The sequence below is a fragment of the Panthera tigris genome, chromosome B2 (genome assembly GCF_018350195.1).
Source record: "Panthera tigris isolate Pti1 chromosome B2, P.tigris_Pti1_mat1.1, whole genome shotgun sequence".
NCBI classification, from domain to species: Eukaryota; Metazoa; Chordata; class Mammalia; order Carnivora; family Felidae; genus Panthera; species Panthera tigris.
In genome coordinates this window covers 135,243,523-135,264,016 of record NC_056664.1, presented here as the reverse complement: position 1 = coordinate 135,264,016, position 20,494 = coordinate 135,243,523, and the positions used below count along the sequence as shown (strand labels likewise).

General features: G+C 46.8%; 1 protein-coding gene across 5 annotated transcripts in view; it reads right to left on the bottom strand.

Moving 5' to 3' along the window:
* Positions 1 to 434: 434 nt before the first annotated feature.
* The window catches only part of AKAP12 (A-kinase anchoring protein 12), a 101,798-nt gene continuing 81,738 nt past the window's right edge, over positions 435 to 20,494 (bottom strand). For 2 of the 5 annotated variants that reach the window (XM_042987321.1, XM_007097205.2), the window contains 2 exons: positions 2,154 to 7,176; positions 435 to 1,461 (listed from right to left, as the gene is read on the bottom strand). In XM_042987321.1, the coding sequence (XP_042843255.1) occupies positions 2,162 to 7,176 (5,015 nt within the window). In that variant the 3' untranslated portion in view covers positions 435 to 1,461; positions 2,154 to 2,161. Of the gene's footprint in view, positions 1,462 to 2,153; positions 7,177 to 12,398; positions 12,519 to 19,131; positions 19,241 to 20,494 lie in introns of those variants that run through there. The other 3 variants (XR_006217949.1, XM_042987323.1, XM_042987322.1) reach the window with 3 other exon arrangements.

Here is a 20,494-nt window from a genome sequence, read left to right as displayed (position 1 = left end):
GGGCTCTGGAACCCGCTTCAGATTCTGTCTCTGTCTCTCTCTGCCCCTCCCCTCCTTGCGCTCGGTCTCCGAAATATAAACATTGTAAAAAATCTTTTTTCTTTTTTTTTAACATTGTAAAAAATCTTAAAAGAGAAGTTTCTTTCTAGACATTTCTCGTTTAAAACCAAAAATAGCAACGGAAAATTGACCTTTTCAGAAAGACACCACCAGATGGTAGCATTGGATCAATACTGTCCATCAGAAGAAACTCCCGGTGTGTTTTAGCAGATGCCTCTTTGCTATGAGTTCCTCTGAACGTTACCTCAAACCAGTATAATGTGGTGACAAACCAGGAAGACGTAGTAACCACACTGGAAACTTCTACCTCATCTGCTTTTAGAACTCTGCAAACATGCCCCAGGCTCCCTGGTAGCTAATAAAACCAGCAAATCTAAGTGAAGCAAATATTTTATTTAAATCAGTTGTCAAATCACAGTTTATCCAAAGGAACTTAATGCAACGTTGTCCTTAAAAGAGTGGGCACAGATATGGCACAGACACAATCCAGTACCTAGCAAAATACCATCTGTAAAGAACCTGACTTACTTCATGCTGTGTGTGCATGTGGTCCAGCGTATAAGAGTAGAATAAAAAACTTAAAATAGTCGATTATTTTTTGATAAGATGAAAAACATTTCACTACTTTGCCTCGGGATTCAAGCACACTCATCTGTCCAAACGGCCACAGCAATTCAGAGAAAAGGCTTAAAGTTAACCCGCTACTGAAAAAAACTCTCTTCCAACCCCCACTGGGCTAGAAAGAAAAATTTCACAGTAACAATGGAACCTTCTGTGTTTCCCCCCAAAAAAGCTTTTTATTTTTAGCACACTGTGCAGAACAGGAAAGTGAGCGATTTCAGAGCGGCCTGAAACACGGACCCGACCCTCAGTGGGTTTTGAAGTACGAACCGTAGCTTCCGATCAGGAATGTTGTTTCTAGGAAGCTGTTGTCACAGGTTACAGCTGAGGCTTAGAGCTTCCACCACATCCTGCGTGATACAAAAGGAATGCACCGTATTGTACATTTCCTTAATCGTTAAGGAAAAAAATATACAATAGATACAGGAGGGTTACTTAAAACATACATATAAATACATAAGGGATGATACTCCAGTTTGAGAAGCAGAACTAGGTGCGGCCAACTCCAGTTCCGGGTGGAGAGTTTGGGACCTTAAATCAGAAACATTACATGGTATCGGCGGCGGGGGGAGAGGGGTGGCCCTGCAGAGGACACGGTAAATGGCTGTAGCCCCCGATTGCTGCCTCAGGGTTGTCAGGGCGCTCCAGAGAGGAGGTCAGTCGATGGGCCTGTTCTTCGGTTCGGAGTCTGAAATACCGGTCGTGAGTCTTTGTCAGCAGCGTTCATCTCCTCCTACTGCCTGTCTTCACATTCTGGTCTTGCAAACACACGGGGCAGAACTGTGGGAGGAAGGAAGAATCAAAAGTGAGTCAAGTCTCCCTTCCTCCCCCGTTCATTCCCCGAGCCGTGGAAGCCCCACTCGCCGGAGTCCAGCCCCTGAGAGAGCGAGTGGGTTGAGGGCCCACGGCAGGGCGGGCTGGGTCACCAAAGAACTGGCGGCTGTGGCTCCAGCATTCAGGCGCATCACACGCACCGGGGATTTTTTAAATGCTTGGCTACTACTACCGGTGGCCAAAAATGTTTTGTTTTGTTTTCTTCCAGAGAGCTACAAACTACAGTTTCAAGCCGTAGGATAAAAACTTACTTTGGGCTTCTCGTTTTGAAGAAAAATTCAATGAACTGGTAAGTTATGGTGCTGTGAGCGCAACGTATTTCTTAGGCCTTTGAGCCAAACACGCAAACGCACAGTTGTGCGCGCACACGTGCCCCGTTTATTTTCTCGGAAAGCAGTCACATGGGGGTAAAACGAAGTCACTGTTTTCATGACACCAGTAAGACTGAACGGGTTGTCAGTGAGGGGGGGAAAAGGAAGGGAAGCTAGGTCTCCTGATCTACTTGACTGCTTTTTCCCCAACTGAAGGTTCTGCATAAAGTCGTAATTATTTAAACTCCTGCTTCCTTTATAGCAGATTTGCCATCGAGTGGCATGAAAGAGGAAAAAGTGTTTTGGAAGGAAAGGAAGCTCGCTTACATGATGTTTTAGGATCCCGTGGGTTCTGATTTTGCTGGTCCTTCCTCTTGTTTCTGCGTCTCTCCCGGTGTCTGGGTTTCGATCTCTTCTTCTGACTCACCGTGGGCTTTTCCTTCCTGAAATTCTACTTCCTGGCCACCTTCCTCCTCTTTCAGCGCTGGTCCATCTGTGTCCAGGGACTCTTTGGTTAAGCCTCTCGAGGCCTCAGAATCTTCCAGGGCTGAGTGGTGGCTCTCAGGGTCATCAACAGCATCAGCCTTTTCATCTTCCTGGGATTTAGACAGTGACTTCTCTATCCTTTCGCCTAACTCGGCACGATCGCCATCTTCTGGAATAGACTTTGTTCCAGTTGTTTCTTTCTTTTCCTCCGATGGGAGAACTGCCTCTTCGAGCTGCTGGTCGGTTACACCGGAACTTTCGACCTCCACGGCTGGAATCTCTTCGGAAGCTTCGCTCACAGCTTTGGAAACGTCAGAGTGGGTTTGTTCCACGGTGGTTAGCGTGGATCCTTCTTCGGCTGCAACGGTGTGTGTTTCATCCTGTGCAGAGGCCTGAAGTTCCCTTTCTTTCTCCTCAATTTGCGGTCTAGCTTCCTGGGTGTCAGCTTGTATAGGTTGAGCCTGTGTCTGCAAATCAGTGGCTGTTTCTTCAGTACTTACTAACCGGTCAACAACGGTCTGGATCACATTTTGTACCAGTTTACTGCTCTCGGTCTCAAGTTTCAAAATCTCGTTTTCAGCCTTTAAATCTTCCTTGCTAGTTTCACTTACTTGGGCTTCCTGGCAACCAGCCGGCTCGTCCTCTTCATCTGAGGCCCGTTTCTGCGGTGTGGTCTTGTCTGCTTCCAGGTCACCACTGATGCCTCCTTCAGGCGTGGCCGATACGGCCTCCGGTTCTGATTCCGGCTGAGACTCCGTCCCTGTGGGCACCTCGTCTTCCCCTGGCTGAGCAGTGAAGTCCTCATCTCTTGCAGAGGATTTTTCTTCTGGTATTAAATGTGCATCTGCAGTTTCCAGGGTTTCAGGTGTTTCTAAAATCTTGACGGTTTCTCCCAAGACCTTCTCCTCCACTGCTACAGCCGTTAGAGGTAATGACGGCTCAGAGCTTTGAGCTGGAGTTTCTGTGTATACCGCGTCCTCTTGAGCCAGCCCAGGAGAACTTTCTTCCAAACTGGTAACCTCCTTTTCCCCGTCGATGACGGCCACACTAATCGTCTGCACCAGCTGCTTACTAAGCTCTTCAGATACTGTCACGGCTGGTTTTTGCTCAAGTTCCTCTTCACTCGCTCGGGTTGGCTTTGCTTCCGTTTTCTCCCTTTCTACTTCAACTACCGTCTCTTCCTCCGCGTGGGTTGGAGGAGATGGCGTGTGGCTCTGGAGTTCAGTATCATCATTCTTCTGAAATTCGGGTTCTTCGGTGACTTCATCTTCAAGGGCAACTTCCATGGTCTCTTTCTCACGGACTGTTGTTTCAGTGTCTGTAGACACCTCGGGGCCTTCAACAAGCGGTGTGTCTTTGGTTTCCCGGTCAGTAGACTGGCCTTCGTCTTCCATCACTTCAGTCTTTGAAAGCACGGGTACAGTTTCCACTGATACCTCTTCATCCGTATGTTCCAGAACCTCTTCCATTTTTGAATGTCCTGTATCTTCTTCCTGGGGTTGAAAACTAGAAGGTGCTGGAGGCATCTGTTCTGGTGCAGGAACGGCCTCTGCTTCCGTGATCTGTGACTGTGCCCCAGAGGCGACCTCGGGATCTTCGTGGCTGTCTGTCACCTTCTCTTGCTGTGTTACATTTAGAGCCTCAGCATCTGCTACTGGGGTGCTTCCGTTGGTCTCGCTGTCGGTAAGGGTTTCAGCTGAGTCGGGAGCAACAGCCTGTTCTAGAATAAATTCTGATTTTACCCCAACCAAGGTTTCAGCTGGACAAGTGGTTCTAAGCTCACTAGGCTCTACACGGTCTGCGACTTGAGGAACTTGTTCCAAGCTTTCGGGGGCGGCCTGTACAATCACCTCCTCCTGTGTCAAGGTCTCAGTCTCAGTTTCTTCTACGTGTACTTCCGTCACGACGTCCGTCTCTTTCTTCAGATCCGGCTCTTGAGAACCTTCCTCTTCCGCGTCTACCTTCTCTGGAATTTCGGCCCCTACTTCCTGCACTGTCTGCATCGTGTCTTCTGGCCCTCTGGTGTCGGGCAACTGTGATTCCTCCCTAACTTTTTCTGCGACTGCCTGCAGGACCTCTTGAGTTCGCCTCTCTTGGTCTTCTATGTCTGCCACACCGCCTTCCACCTCCTGAACTGGCGTTGCTTCCTCTGTGGTGACTGGAGAGTCAGTTAACTGAGAAACAGCCGAGACCATGTCGGTGGTCTCTTCAGCACCAGATGCTTCTGCTGCTTCTTCAGCACAAAATGCCTCTGTAGTTTCTGCAGCGGTCACGGCTTGGGAAGTCAACTCCACCTCGCTGACGACTGTGTCGTCAATGGCGTCTTGACCCTCTGGCAGAGTTTTGGCAACGACGGGGGTTTCGTCTGCAAGGACCTCCCCTTCAAATGCCTCCTCAGTTAGGGGTCTGGCTTCATCTTCTGTTTGTTCAAGAGGTTCTGTCACTGAGGCAGATATCCAAGAGGGTGACCTTTCTTCAACACTGCTAAGAGCCCTTGCCCCGTCAACAACAGTCACAGCCACAGCATGAACCAGAGTCGTACCGAGCTCCTCTGACACAGAAACAGCTACCTTTGGCTCAGGCTTCTCCTCGCCCTTCTGGGCTTGCTGTGCTTCGGTTTTCTCCCTTTCTACTGCATCGTACTCGGACAGAGGTACCACAGCTGGGACATCAGAATCATCTTCGTTGACCTCTGTTGGCCCCGTGTCTTCAACGGTGGCTTGTTCCGGTTTCCCATCTGACCTTTTCTTCCTCCGCCCGGGAATAAATTTCTTAATCGAAACCCAAGACTCTTCTTTCCCGGGTTCGACATCTGAAGCTGAATGTTCTAAGCCAGACCCAGTTACGGAGTCTTCGCTCTTCTCTTCCGGTTTTGACTTGGATTTTTTCCTTGGAGTAACTAATCTTTTAAATGACTCCCAGGTGGAAACTCCCTCCCCCTCAGAGGGGCTCCCAGCTTGCTCCGGTGAGGAGCTTCCTGGCCCTTGATCGTGTTCCTGGGAACTAGCGAGGGCAGCATCTGGTCCCGTTTCTTTGTCTTTTCCTGCATCATCTGGCTTCTGGCCCTCTCCTCCCGCTGGTTTTGGTCCCGCTTCGTCGTCAGAAGATGATGCCTTCCTTGCCCTTTTCTTGGACGATCCCACACAAATTAAAGCTTCCCAGGAGACTGAAGTATCCACTCTGCGCTTTGGTTCTTCGGGCTTAGGCTCCTCTCCGTTGCCTTTTGCTTCCTCTTGCGTCTCGGAGGCTGCGCTCTCCGTGGAAGACAGGGTGGCGCTCTTTACTTTCTCCAATTCGTCCTCCTTATCGCTCTCCGAAAGCCTTCGGACACGCTTCTTGGGCGTCACCATCTTTTTGAAAGACGCCCAGGGAGTGACCCCTTCTCGCTTCTTCTCCCCGTCCGAGACAGCACCTTCCTCGGCGTCCCCCTCTTGCTGTGCGTCCGCGACGCCTCTCTCCAGACACGTGATCTCCTCCGGTTCCTCGGGCGACGAAGCGGAGCTCTCGCCCTTCTGTTCGTCGGTACTGTCCGGGGACTCCGGGGCGGCCTGATGCTCCCCGGACTCCTCGTCTCCTCCCCCTCGCTTCCCTTTCTGCTTCTTCCCGGAAAGCTTTTTCAAGCCGGTGCTGGTGAAGAGTTTCTTTAAAGGGCTTCCCTGCGCCCTCGTTCTGTCCTGCGAGGACAGCACATCCGCCTCGCTCGCGAGGCCCTCGGGGTGGGCGGGGGGCGCTTTCTCCTCGGGGCTCAGGTCGGCGGGGCGGCTGTGGTCACCGCCGGGGGCGCACGCTTCCGTGGCCTTCGCCGGCTCCGCCGCGGGCCTGCCTTTCTCAAGTTCAGCCGGGGTTTCCACAGCTGTCTCAGGGGGCGGGGGCTCCGCGGCTTCCGCTTCCTCCGCCTCGGCTTCCTCCGCCTCGGCTTCCTGCGCCTCGGTTTTCTTCTCGGCCGTGCTGACGTGGACTTCTGCGACGATCTCCACCTTGTCGTCGAATATTTCCGTCGCTAGAGGGGCGGGTTTCTCTCCAGGAGCCTCCTGCCCTTGGTCGTCGGAGGGCAGCTCCACTTTTTCATATTCCGCCGACAGTCGGGCCTCGCCGGCGCTCTCGGTGGCCTCCTGTGGCTGTGGCTGTTCAGGAGGAGCCGCTTTCTCAGAGGTCTCTGCCTGTTCTTGTGTGTCTCCTTTTTCTGGCTCTTGGTCCTTTTTCTTCTCTGAAGCTTCCAGCTCATCCTCCTTAGGCTTCCTGAAACTGGTCTTCTTTCTCCAGCCGGCCCAACCTTGAGTGAAGAATTTTTTGAAGGGTGACGCTGTCTCGCTGGCCAGGGGACTCGTCGGGGAGTCTAGAGATTTGGTGGGCTCCTTTTGTTTTTCTTCTCCATCTCTGCCTTCCTCTGCTGCTTGGCCAGACTCAGCTTGAAGCGAAATTTCCGTGGTGCTCTGCTCGTGTTTGAGGGCTTCTTCGGGTTTCTCTGTGGATTGTTTTAGCTCCCTTTCTTTGGCTGTTGCTTCCCCGGTCTCCTGGCTGGGCTCCTGGTGGTCGCCGGCCCCGTCCGGCGCCCCTGCTCCTTCCCCTTCGTCTTTTTTGACAGTGAGCAGTTGGACCGTGTCAGCCTTCTCGGTCTTATCCTTTTTTACAGTGAATTTAAAGCCGACAAACTTAAACACCTTCTTAAATCCAACGTCATTTGACTGGGACTCAGTAGGTTGTATTAGCTCTTCCAAATTGCTTTCTGAAGAAGGAATCTGTTCGATTATTTCAGGCACTTCCTCCTGCCCATCCTTTGTGATGTCGCCCACAACCGTTGAACCAGCAGCCATCTCTTTATCTGAGTCTCTTTCGCTCACATCTTCCGACTCTCTCTGTCCAACTATTAACAGAAAAAAGGAGAGCAGTGGGGGAGAAGGGAGAAAATTATTACAGCTCAACAAAACCCTACATATTTTAAAAAACCTAACCCATTAATACGTTCTTTAATGTCAGGCAGTTCCAGGACAGAGTTAAAGTCTTCTCAGTATTTGCGAATCTCAGTACATTAGGCAAACGCTACTTCTTTCAAAGGACCTTTAAGAATTCAGGTTTAAAGAGGGGCGCCTGGGTGGCTCAGTCGGTGAAGCGTCCGACTTCCGCTCAGGTCATGATCTCACAGTTCGTGGGTTCGAGCCCCGCATCGGGCTCTGTGCTGACAGCTTAGAGCCCGGAGCCTGCTTCAGATTCTGTGCCTCCCCTTCTCTCGGTCCCTCCTGTGCTCATGCTGTCTCTCAACAAAAAATAGACGTTAAAAAAAATTAAAAAAAAAAAAAAAAAGAATTCAGGTTTAAAGATCCTACTCTGCTCCTTCTGGTCCCCATGAAGGAAAAGTGAACACACTCAAGTACCAGCATATTAAGCAGAAGTAGCTGCAGCATCACTAAGAGTGGGTCAGGCAGACGGCACAGGCTCTGTTGCAATGCAAAACAGAATCAATCATCACGCCCGTGATCTAGAATCCACCCCGTTTAGGAGAAATAAGCTAAAGAATAACAAAAAGTAAGAATCCAGACAAATCTAAGGAGGGACATTCTATGTGATAACTAGCTGGTCTCTGTAACAAGTCCCAAAAAACAGACCAGGGCTCCACAGGGAAATTCCAGGCCGGGTCAGGCAAAGTGAGGAACAGAAAGGAGGTGCTCCATAGCACTACCCAGAAGCGTGTAGAATCGTTATGTCTACACTTGAAACTAATGTAACACTGTGTATCAACTATACTCAAAAAAGTTTTTTTTAAAAGGCGGTACCCAAAAGCTGAAGCATGACAAACAACAATGACAATGATGGGTCACAAAACAAGAGTCCACGAATCAAGAGTGATACTAAAAAAGTAACTAGGGAACAGGCAGTATTTCCTTATGAGAAAGACCAATCACTAAATCTAGATATACCTTCCACTTTGATCTATAGTCATTCTCTTTAGAATTCAAAATTCTACTGCATCGGGATTCACATATTATTTATTAAGGACAAGAGTTAACAAAGATGTTTCTTTTATAGCCAGTTACATAGGCTCTTCCTAGACCAGGACAAACAGCTCTTCAGCCTTCAAGATGTGGAGCGATGTGGTATTTAAAGATGGACTTCTGTCATTCATCAAGTACGATACACGTAAGTGGATTTTCTTCTGTAGTTATTTGGGGAGAAGAAAGCCATGTTGTAGTTCGGTTCACCTGTAGGGCCAGTTGCACTGGACGTTTCCAGTTGCTTCGAAAAGTAAAAATCATTTCTCGTTATGTGAAATAGAAAGTAAAATGCAGCCCCGTTTCATGGCAAGTGTGGTTACGGGAAATTTTTTCCTCTTTTGAAGGTGGGTGTGACTGATAAATTTGGAGCTTGGCATATCACCATGAAAATCGGCCATTCAAAAAGAAACAAACAAAAAGACAGGGGCAGGGGAAAAGTTTTCATAGAAAAGAAAACAAAGCAAGGAAACTGTCAGATTCACTATAGCTGAAATGGTTATTTTATCTGGAAAAGCCTAGTTGGCTGTTTGTCATTAGATGAAGGAAACCGCTCTTTACCCATACCTTTGTAATAACTCATTCAAAGATCCAGAAACGCTAGAAACCTTTGGGCGAAAGGCTGTCAGGAAACCTACAGTTTTAGAGTATTAACACACAGATCAAAAGGGAAAAACTTCCTTTACGGTGGAGGGATCTGGCAGGTACTGCCTTAAACTTAACATCCCTAATAACAGAACAAAACTGTCAGCATGCTTTCTGATGTGAGGCACTGAGAAGGCCAATAAATCACCTACAGTATTCCTATTAAAAATGTTGAATGGAATCTGTAAGGCAACAATCAGATAAATCAATGAAGGATATTCTATAAGACAACTAGCTTGGTCTGATACATCAATGTCACAAGGGACAAAAATGAAACAAAAACGCACGTAGATTGTCCGCAAGTAACTTTCAAACAGTTTAAGGAGAGATACTGAGGGCTGGGGTGGGGGGCAGGGGAGAGAAGGTGCTAAAATATCAGTAACTGGTGGATTAGGTCAAGGGTATATGGGTGTGTGTATTTGTCTGCAGTTTTTAAATTTAAAAACTCATGTTTAAAAAACAAGTCAGTGTGATGTAATAAAAGGGAGGGGTACTGAGCTAAATTAATAAATTTAAAAAGCATAACAGTAAGTCAAGCTGGGCATGGTCCTAGATTGGATATTAGTTAGGGCAAACTAACAAAAGGACATTTTGGCTTTTCTTGGGAAAATGTGAGTATGATTTGGGATTAGAGGAGATGGGATTTTCACCAAAACGAAAGAGTTGAAGGTCACCACATAGCATATACAATATGATCACATTTAACCCCCACCCCCCACACATACACACCTACCTCACATATGATCTCTGGGGGATGGAAATGTGATATATTTTAGTTTTGCCTGTATCAATTTTCCCTCTAGAATATGTACTGCTTTCTCTAACAAAGAAGTCAATTAAAGTGAACACAGAAAAGGTCTTAATTGTAATAATACACTTAATGCCCACAGCAGAAGATGAAGCTCAGTAATTATAAACAGTATGCATACCAACACATAGAACATATCCATAAATATGTGAAATACAGATATATTTGGAAAGACAAAAACAACATGCTTCCCCAAATCCGTAACTTCACCCAGCTTATAGGATCTTTCTTTCCCACGAGAATAGTTTTGTCCTTGATGTGAACTATTACAATCTGTGTCTACAAGTCTCTATCGCAGTACTGGGTGGGTTTTATTTTATTCTGCAGACCATAAGGAAGAGAAACTAAGGAAGCATTCTCATACTAAGCACATGGCACCGTGTGGACAGGGCCTTTGACCGTGACATCGTCGTCTCTACCTTTTTCTGTAAGCAAAAGCCAATTCGCATTGATTCTACCTGACATCAGCGTCTGAGGTAGCATTAAATAAATAACAAATTCAAAAAAAACAACAACAGAGAACTCAATATTTTAGACAGAGAAGGAGGTCTGAAGAAAAACCAAGGGTCTCATTATTTTCATCTGAAGTACACTTCCTGATTTCCCTTTAAAAAAAAAAAATCACTACGAAATACACATTTCTGAGCAACTTGAAGCTTTATAAAGAATAAAGAAATAATCAGCACCCACACTGTGGCAAACATTCCAACAGGAAGAAAAATTGAGACTGGCTAGATGTATGTCACTGGACTTCCTAGAGTATCCCCGGACACTTGTTTCGAGTCAGGAGACAGACCTCCTCTAGAAGGTCCTCCGGGAATGCTCTTCCCATTATTTTTTGGCACCACGTATATAATCTGTTCAAACACAAAAATGCTGTAAATTTCCACGTGCTCCTATGATAAACCTGCTCGCGGTAAAGGTTAAAGGTTTCTTTGAATTAAGTCCACTTCCATGACACGAGCTACTTTCTACAAATTTCCCCAATGATGCAAGGACACGCACGAGAAAAACCTTCCACACACCCTTTTAACGCCACTCAAGAGATGGGACCTTTTTTTTTAAAAAAAAAAAAAAAGGTGTCTACTACCGCTGAAAATACGCTAGAGAAAAAAAGTTAAACCCCAACAATAAAGTCCGTTCTCGTACAATTTTACTAATAATGTCCACGAATACACATTAAAAGTTTCCTGCCCGCAACGTAGGAGAGAAACAGAACACTCCTCACCCAACCTTTCCAAAATTTATTAGAAAACGCGGAGACGTGTTGCTAACGTGGTGGGAGAAAACAGGTGGTGTCTCTACCATCTTCCTAATTCCCCTCCATGCTCCCAAATCTGTTTCGATTTGAAACACTTTTTCTTAAATTCTGGGATGACTGGAATGTGTACGGTCAAAGCCAGAGAGACAAAGATCAACAGCTGTCAACCGGCAGAACAAAACAGCTATTGACCGTCCCGGCGCAGCCTGGCAATACGGAGTTGTTCTCTTTAGACAGAGTGATAGACGGGGCTGAACACATTTTTTTAAGGATCACAAGAGATGTTTAAATCCTAACTGGTCTGCCCTGTCTTTTGACCTAAGGAATCCCAGGAGCTAATGGCTGTCGCAACAGCCTTCCAGACTGGGCCACTGCTGGCCCAGGAGGGGCCTTTGTGCTCTGGGTTAAGAGCCACACGGCAGAACTCAGCCCCCATTCCAGCTTCTACTTCCCTTCCGCGCCCTCCCGAACCGGGGCAGACCTTCCAGGGAGGCTCTGCTTCCTAAAATACCTCTTTGATCACAAAGTGACGCTGCAACCCACCCCTAATGGCTGCAGGACTTCCGACACAATCTTCTACGCCACCCAGCCTGGCAACCAAGGGTCAATTAGTTGCAGCCACGACCAACAAAAAAGCCAACTCCGACCACACCTTCCACGTTACAGGTGCCTGTTCTGCCCCAAACCACGGGCGATGGCTGGGAAACGCACTGGAACCTGGATTCCATCTTTCAGCCTCCTTTCCTGTTACGCAGTCGGCTACACATTCCCCACGGTGCGGCCGAACAAGCAAGGCCCGTCTGTCCTGTGCCACATCCCCCATTCGCTCTCCTCCAAGCTGTTTCTGGCCGTTGGTAAATGCTAGTGATTTTTTGAGACCTGTATCATGTTCTCTTTATCCTCCTGTGCAAAGACCTTCCCAGGTGACCCCGGCCGGCCACCACCTCGGGCCAAGCCCGACGCCCCTCTCAAGCCTGAGTCCTCGGGCTGTGTCCTTTCCTGGCAGGAAGCGGCGTGCGGCCTGGGTCCGGGTGGGATCACTGCTCTGGGAGCACAGGCTTTGGGCACATGCTCCACCGCCGCTCCGGCCCGCAGCGAACGCGACACGACCCAGGAGCGGCAGGGCGGGCTTCGTATTCGAGCCGGGCCTCTGGGTCATCCGAACCCCGGGGCGTCGGCTGTACCGGGGCCGCCGGGTCCCTTCCTAACACCTCCCCGCGTGCCTCCATGCCGAGGGCTTGGTCAGAGCAAGGGAAAGGAGGCAGGCTGGAAGCCCCCACGCCGGGGGGTGGCCGGCACTCACGAAAGGTCCAGCGGGTGGCTCTCAAAGCCGACCCACCCGCCGCGTCCCCGGGCCGACAGCCACCAGGGGGCGCGCTACTCACAGCAAAGGTTACTCCACCAGGGCATCGTGTGCACCGGCCGGCAGGGGCAGCGCCACAGGGCCCGAGAAGGCCCAGGCTTCTTCCCCCGGCTGCCCCATCGCGGGACGAACACCGGTGCCGGTGCCGAGGGCGCCCCCTGGGGGCCACCGCGTGCGTCACAGAGGGCACAGTCTCCTCGTGGCCCAGTGGCCGAGGGCTTTGGTTTCACGGGCCTTCAAAGAAGGGTCCCTGGGGGCCCTGTGCTTCACCTCGATGTGATCTCTTCAAACTCACACACATTCGAGTACCAAAACTCTCGTGGCTAAATGACTGCCAAACCGCTAAACCTAAATACTGCTGGATCCCTGACCCGCCTCCTTATCTGAGCCAGAAGGCAGGTGGCCTCCAAAATCGCAATACAGGGCGATGGCTCAAAGGATAGCGGGATCTTGTGCATGGGTTTGTTCAGTTTCAAAAACTTTCAATGTCTTGAGTGTTAGAACAAGAACCGGGGACGTCACGCAGGTTCCCATCGCAAAGCTCTCATTTAGAGTCACAAAGGCTTAGGGTTTGAAGGAAGAGTTCACCTTGTCCCTCCAACTGGGGAGTAAATGGACTTCAAAAATGGTTCTGTGGGAAATGCAAAATGGTACAAACACTCTGGAGGGCAGTTTGGCAGTTTCCCACAAAACTGCACATATTCTTACTATGTCCCGTGTCCCCTGGTACTTCACCCAAATGAGCTGAAAACACGTCCACACAAAAACCTGCATATGGATGTTTATAGTTATGTTTATAGCTTTATTCGTAATTGCATACACTTGGAAGCAACCAAGATGTTCATTATGTGAATGGATGAATAAACTATGGTGCATCCAGACAATGTAATATTATTCAGTGCTAAAAAGAAATGAGCCAGCAGAGCCACGGAAAAATATGGAGGAACCTTAAATGTGTATCACTGAATGAAAGAAGCCAATCTTTAAAGGGTATGTATTGTATGATTCCAACCATATGACACTCTGGGAAAGGCAAAACTACAGGGACAGTAAAGAGGTCAGTGTTGCCAAAGGTTGGAAGCGAAGTAAGGATGAATCGACAGGGCACAGAAGATTTTTACAGCAGTGAAACGAGCTATCCCTCGACAACATGGTTTGAATCGTGCAGTCCCACTTATACGTGGATTTTTTTCAATACGTACAGCACAATACTGCAAATGTATTTTCTCTTATCGTTCTTTTTTTTTTAAACATATTTATTTTTGAGGGGGGGAGGGGCAGAGAGAGAGGGAGAGAAAGAATCTCAAGCAGGCTCCATGCTGTCAGCGCAGAGCCCGAGGCAGGGCTGGAACCCACACACCGAGATCATGACCTGAGCCGAAATCAAGAGTCACCCAGGCACCGTCCTTGCTTATGATTTTCTTAATAGCACTTTCTTTTTCTAGCTTACTGTATTATAAGAATAGACTATATCATACATGTAACATGCAAAATATATGTTAATCGACTGTTTACATTATCAGTAACACTTCCAGTGAACAGCAGGCTCATAGTAATTAGGTTTTGAGGAGGGAGTGAAAACTTGTATATGGGTTTTCAACTGGGGAGCCCTAACCCGTGTTGTTCACGGGTCAACTATATACCATGAGGCAATACGGGTGGATACATAGGATCATCACATCATCTGTTCAAAACCCCAGAGTGAGCCCTAATATAAACTAGAGACTTTGGGGGATAATGACATGTCAATGCAGTTTCATCAGCTGTAACAAATGCACCACTCTGGTGCGGGATTTGTTAGTGGAAGAGGGATTGGATAGCACATGTGAGGGGGGCAGGGAGCATATAGGAACTCTCTACTTTCTACTCGTTTTTGCTATGAACCTAAAACTGCTCTAAAAAAACACAGTCTATTTTTTTTTTTAATGGTCATAGGACTTGGCCAGTGTCATATAATGGGGGTGTGGCATCTCTGGGGGACCAAAGGCTGGAGAGAAACACTTAGAGAGTCAATGCATTAAAAAGGAACAAGGGGCGCCTGGGTGGCTCAGTTGGTTAAACGTTCGACTTCGGCTCAGGTCATGATCTCGTGGTCTGTGAGTTCGAGCCCCGTGTCAGGCTCTGTGCTGACAGCTCAGAGCCTGGAGCCTGTTTCAGATTCTGTCTCCCTCTCTCTGACCCTCCCCCGTTCATACTCTGTCTCTCTCTGTCTGTCTCAAAAATAAATAAACATTAAAAAAAATTTTTTTTAAAAAGGAACAAAAAAAAGTTTGTCTTTTTAAAGGAAAAATTAATTTCATACACTTTCAAAGTGCTAAAATTCTTACTTTCCATAAATCATGATAAGATTTTATAATTTGTCAATGTAACTTACGACAAGAAAAAGTATTTAGACATCTCAACTCCCACACTTGGATGGGAAAACTGCTATTATGTCTGATGTAGACAGCAATTTAAATTCTATCTATTGCAATGTAAAAAGCAGTTTTTCATGGTTATAGTCATGCTATTAAAAAAAAGAAAGAGGGGCGCTTGAGTGGCTCAGTCAGTTAAGCGTCCGACTTGGACTCAGGTCATGATCTCATGGCTTGTGAGTTTGAGCCCCACGTCGGGCTCTGTGCTGACAGCTCAGAGCCTGGAGCCTGCTTCAGAGTCTGTGTCTCCCTCTCTCTCTGCTCCTCCCCACTCACACTCTGTCACTCTCTCAAAAATAAACATTTTTAGGGGCGCCTGGGTGGCTCAGTCGGTTAAGCGTCCGACTTCAGCTCAGGTACGATCTCGTAGTCTGTGAGTTCGAGCCCCGCGTCGGGCTCTGTGCTGACTGCTCAGAGCCTGGAGCCTGTTTCACATTCTGTGTCTCCCTCTCTCTGACCCTCCCCCATTCATGCTCTGTCTCTCTCTGTCTCAAAAATAAATAAACATTAAAAAAAAAAATTTTTTTTTAAATAAACATTTTTAAAAAATAAAAAAATTTTAAAAAAGAAACAAACAGCAGTGCTATCGACAACAGCCAAAGTATGGAAAGAGCCCAAATGTCCATCAACTGATGAATGGATAAAGAAGATGTGATATATATGTACAATGGAACATTACTCAGCAATCAAAGAGAATGAAATCTTGCCATTTGCAACTACGTGGATGGAACTAGAGGGTATGATGCTAAGCGAAAGAAGTCAGAGAAAGACAAATACCCTATGACTTCACTCGTATGTGGAATTTAAGATACAAAACAGATGAACGTAAGGGAAGGGAGCAAAAATAGAGAGGGGGACAAACCGTAAGAGACTCATAAATACAGAGAACAAACTGAGTGTTGCTGGAGGGGTTTTGGGTCGGCGGATGGACTGACTGGGCAAGAAGCATTAAGGGGGACACTTGTTGGGATGAGCACTGCGTGTTACATGCATGTGATGCATCACTGGATTCTACCACTGAAATCATTATTGCACAAAAAATTAATTAAAAATTAAAATTAAAAAAAAAACACACATATATCCTACCCACCCACTCACGGATAGTGATTCTAAAGATCACTTGACCCTTATTTTGCAACCATTATGATAAAAACTGGATAAGGCAAGAATCAATGGGTGTCAGAGTATGCGGGATATTTACATGTTTAATAATTAAAAGGGTGGGGAAGCCCTACACAGTGGAGAAACTGGGCAAGAACTTAACATTAACCGGGGCACCTAGGTGACTTAGTTAAGCATCGGACTCCCCTGATTTCAGCTCAGGTCATGATCTCATGGTGCCTGAGTTCGAGCCCCGCATCTGGCTTTGCACCAACAGTGAGGAGCTGGTTTGGGATTCTCTCCCTCTCTGCTCCTCCCCCACTCTCACAGGTACACACTCTCCCTCTCTCTTTCAAAAAAAACACAGAGGGGCACCTGGGTGGCTCAGTCGGTTGAGTGTCCAACTCTTGGTTTCCGCTCAGGTCACGATCTTACCGTTCGTGGTTCGAGCCTCACATCGGGCTCTGTGCTGACAGTGTGGAGTCTGCTTGGGATTCTCTATCCGCCCCCTGCTAGCTCCTTCTCTCTCAAATAAATAAGCTTGAAAAAATTAAAAATAAATAAGTAACCTACAGGTAAAATAGGAGGAAAAAAACACGCTAAGGAGGGTGGTGGAAATGGGGAGGAGAGCTATACATTCAAACACGTCAATGTCTTAAAGGAGAAAAGCTGTAGAAATGTTCCAGATTAAAAGAAGCTAAAGAATATGATGCTTAAGACCGAAGATGATCTTACAATGCAAGGTGAGAAACGCTAAAAAGGACACTGTTAAATTAACTGACAGAATTTGAATAAGTATGGTACATTATATACTACTGTAATAATGTAAATATATGATACTAATAACCATTCTCTGGATATAAAAGGGAGTATCTCAGGGCCCCTGGGTGGCTCAGTCGGTTGAGCGTCCAACTTCAGCGCAGGTCATGATCTCGCGGTCCGTGAGTTCAAGCCCCGCGTCGGGCTCTGTGCTGACAGCTCAAAGCCTGGAGCCTGCTTCGGATTCTGTGTCTCCCTCTCTCTCTGCCCATCCCGTGCTTATGCTCTGTCTCTCTCTGTCTCTCAAAAATAAATAAATAAATAAATGTAAAGAATATTTTTTAAAAAAAGGAAATATCTCTATCCTTAGGAAATAACATAAGTATTTAAGAGGAAATGACTATAACTTATCTGCAAGAGGCTCAGAAAATTTTTCATCTCCTGCCTATGTAAGATATAACAGGAACTTGCATGCTGGTTTTTGGTTTTGTTTTCTTAACACAGAGAGCAAAAAACTAAATAAAGAGGCAAATGAGGTAAAATGCTAACAATATATGAATCTAGATTAAGGGTAATTAGGTGTTTCCTGTACTTGTTTTTTTATTTTTGCAACTTTCTGTTAAGTTTGAAGTCATTGTTCAAAAAAAAAATCACTCAAGGATGGGCTAAATAGAAAAAGGTGAGTAAAAGGTACAAAATTTACAGTTATAAAAGAATCAAGGAGATTATTAATAGGAAAACTACTCTCTCCCAAACCCCCCTAAAAGAGACACAATTCAGGGAGAGGGGAAGAGAAAAGAACAGAAGTTCTGGAGACAGACTGTGTTTAAATATCAGGTGCACCACATCTAGTCCTGGGCCCTTGGGCAAATTTCCTGAAGTTTTTGTTCTGAATGTCCTCACCTGAAACATAGGTCACCTTCAGGACTTCCTGCTAAGGCTTCTTAGGAGGAAGTATCAGTCAGCTATCTATAATATAATAAAACAAAAATTCTAATGGGTTTTTTCCCTCATTGTCGTCAAACAGAACTACTTAAGCATAATCTTTTTTTTTTTTTTTTTTTTTTTTTTTTTTTTTTTTTTACCAATTCCAAAAATGATCTATAAATTTCAGGAGATTTTGAAATTTGAAAAATTGGAAAATGACCTTCATAAAGACAATGTCCAGAGATGATCACTATTAAGTAACTGTGATAGCTTTTTCTGGGTAAGTTATTTAATAGTCTTCAAAACTATGATATAATGGCTGCATAATTTCTTTTTGCCTCCCCCTATTGCTAGACAATTCGTCGGTCCCAATTTTTCACCACCACACTCTGCAACAAATATTCACCGTATAAATCACTGTCCAAACCCCTGACCAGGTTTGAACAGAAGAGGGCAGCATTGAACAGCTTTCGGCTCTCCCAAATTGGAAAGCTTGCAAATTTCCTAGACCAGAAGATTCAAAAACCTACCATACATAAGGCTTAGGTGCCTTTTCAAATTCTGTATAGTTGAATGCCATGTTATACCTACATTACCTCTTTGACTCCCATCACAGATACCGAGGGGGAAGACGGGGCACAAACACCTTGGGCTGGCTCCCTCCCTCTCCTTTTCTTTATTTGCACCATGTGAGGATCCAGATCCTTTAACCCCATTTTGGACCTAGGGCAAGTCGAACGCGGCCACAGCCTTTCTTTCTGTGTTGAACTCCTTCCCCCGCTTTCCCAGCCAGGCTGTACGCAGTAAAATGAAATCACCGCGCGTTTCCCAGGTGCCGCCTGAAGGGGGAGCTCTCCACACACGACCATCCTCATTCCCATCCTTGTTCTAGCATGGGGTTAGCAGAAACCTTTTCACAGGTTATTTTTAGGTGCTGTCTGCATGCCGGTTCTGAAAGAGTTAAAGATCACAGCATGGGGAGCAAGGCTGCTGGCCTGGAGGAGAGGACCACAGACCAGCAGGTTTGGCTGCTGGGAGTGAAGGCAGCTGGTGAGAGACAGAAGGCCAGGGATAATAACTTAGGAAAGGCAGGCCAGTGTGTGCGCCGAACCCAGGCTCGGCACAGTAGAATCCATTCAAAACCACACTCAGAAACGTTCCATTAATAAATGTACTTTTAAATGACCTCAAAACCTCCTCTACTGTAACTTTCAACACATCAGCTCCGTATAGGATCATCTGCTCTAGATTTGTCGGATTGGATAGGAAGAGGAAAATCAAAAAGCCCCGCTCATCGAAGCATCACTGATTGGGGGGATACACGTTCCTGGTGCCCAAAAAAGTCCTTCCCCAGAAACTAGTTTTAGAGTAGGCCTTTCTGATGTCACATGTCGGTATCGTATCACTCATGGGGGATTTTGAACTGCCCCAATTACCCACTTTGAACACACTGCTGTTAATCCAGCTAGTTTCTCAAATGCCCCCCAAAAGCCCAAACACCGTGTTCGCTTATCCACTGCCGCGGGGACTGGGCTAGAACCCCCGCATTCTTACCTGGCATCAAAGACCGCACACAGGCTTGGACAGGAGGCCGGTTAATGTGTCCACTGGAAAAGCCTCCAGGAGGGAGAGCTGGCACATGCGGGTTCCCCCCTCGCCCCACAGCCACTCACAAGGACGAGGACCGACTACAGGGCTCGCCATGGTCCACACGCTCATGAGAACCACGTTTCACACCACTCTGCCGGGTACACGGCTTGTGTTGACGTGTTTTCCCACGTCGACCATCAGTGGGAACAGCGTCACAGAAGTCTTGTTTCTCAAACAGACATTACCGCAGAAACCATGCATTTCTTTTCCCTTTGTCTGGAAGGAGGCCCTAATCATGTGCCTGTGTGAGAGGGTGCATCTGTTGAAAACATTACGTTGGAAATGCAAAGGATGCTTTTAAAAACTTTTTTCAATGTTTATTTTTGAAGGGGAGAGGCACAGAGTGTGAGCAGGGGAGGGGCAGAGAGGGAGGGAAACAGAATCCAAAGCAGGCTCCAGGCTCCGAGCTGTTAGCACAGAGCCTGGTGCCGGGCTCGAACTCACAAGCCGTGAGATCACTCACCTGACTGAGCCGCTCAGGCGCCCCAAGATGACTTGTTTTTTAAATTTATTTTAGTGATCCCTACAACCAACGTGGGGCTCGAACTTAGGAACACAGAATCAAGACTACACGATCCTCTGACAGAGCCAGCCCAGGTACCCCAGAGAAGATGATGTTGAAAAATGATGGGGGTGCGCCTGGGTGGCTCAATCAGTTAAATAAATGTCTGACTCTTGATACTAATTTTGGCTCAGATCACGATCTCACGATTTGTGAGATCCAGCCCTGCCCCGGGCTCTGTGCTGACAGCGTGGAAGCTGCTTGGGATTCTCTCTCTCCATCCCTCTCTCTCTGCCTCTCCCCTGTGTGCTCTTTCTCTCTCAAAATAAATCAATTCTAAAAAAATTTAAAAAATAAAAATGATGTACATCGGGCGCCTGGGTGGTTCAGGTGGTCACACGTCTGACTCTTGATTTCGGCTCAGGTCACAAACTCAGTTTCATGGGTCTGAGACACAAGTCAGGCTCTGCACTGATGGTGTGGAGACTGCTTGGGATTCTCTCTCTCTCTCTCTCTCTCTCTCTCTCTCTCTCTCTGCCCCTCCCCTCTTTCTCAAAATAAATAAACTTAAAAAAAAAAAAAAAAAAGATGTACAAGGTGTTTTCATGCACTTAATTTTCTGAATATGCCCTGGAAGGAAAACCCTTAGGGTGAACCGACACAGTATGTAAATGCTGGACACAAAAGAAACTGCCAGTACAGTTTCTGGAAGCTGTCCTACCAGCAGAGACTTTGGGCAAGCTTGTTTGTCTTATGTTTCTCTAA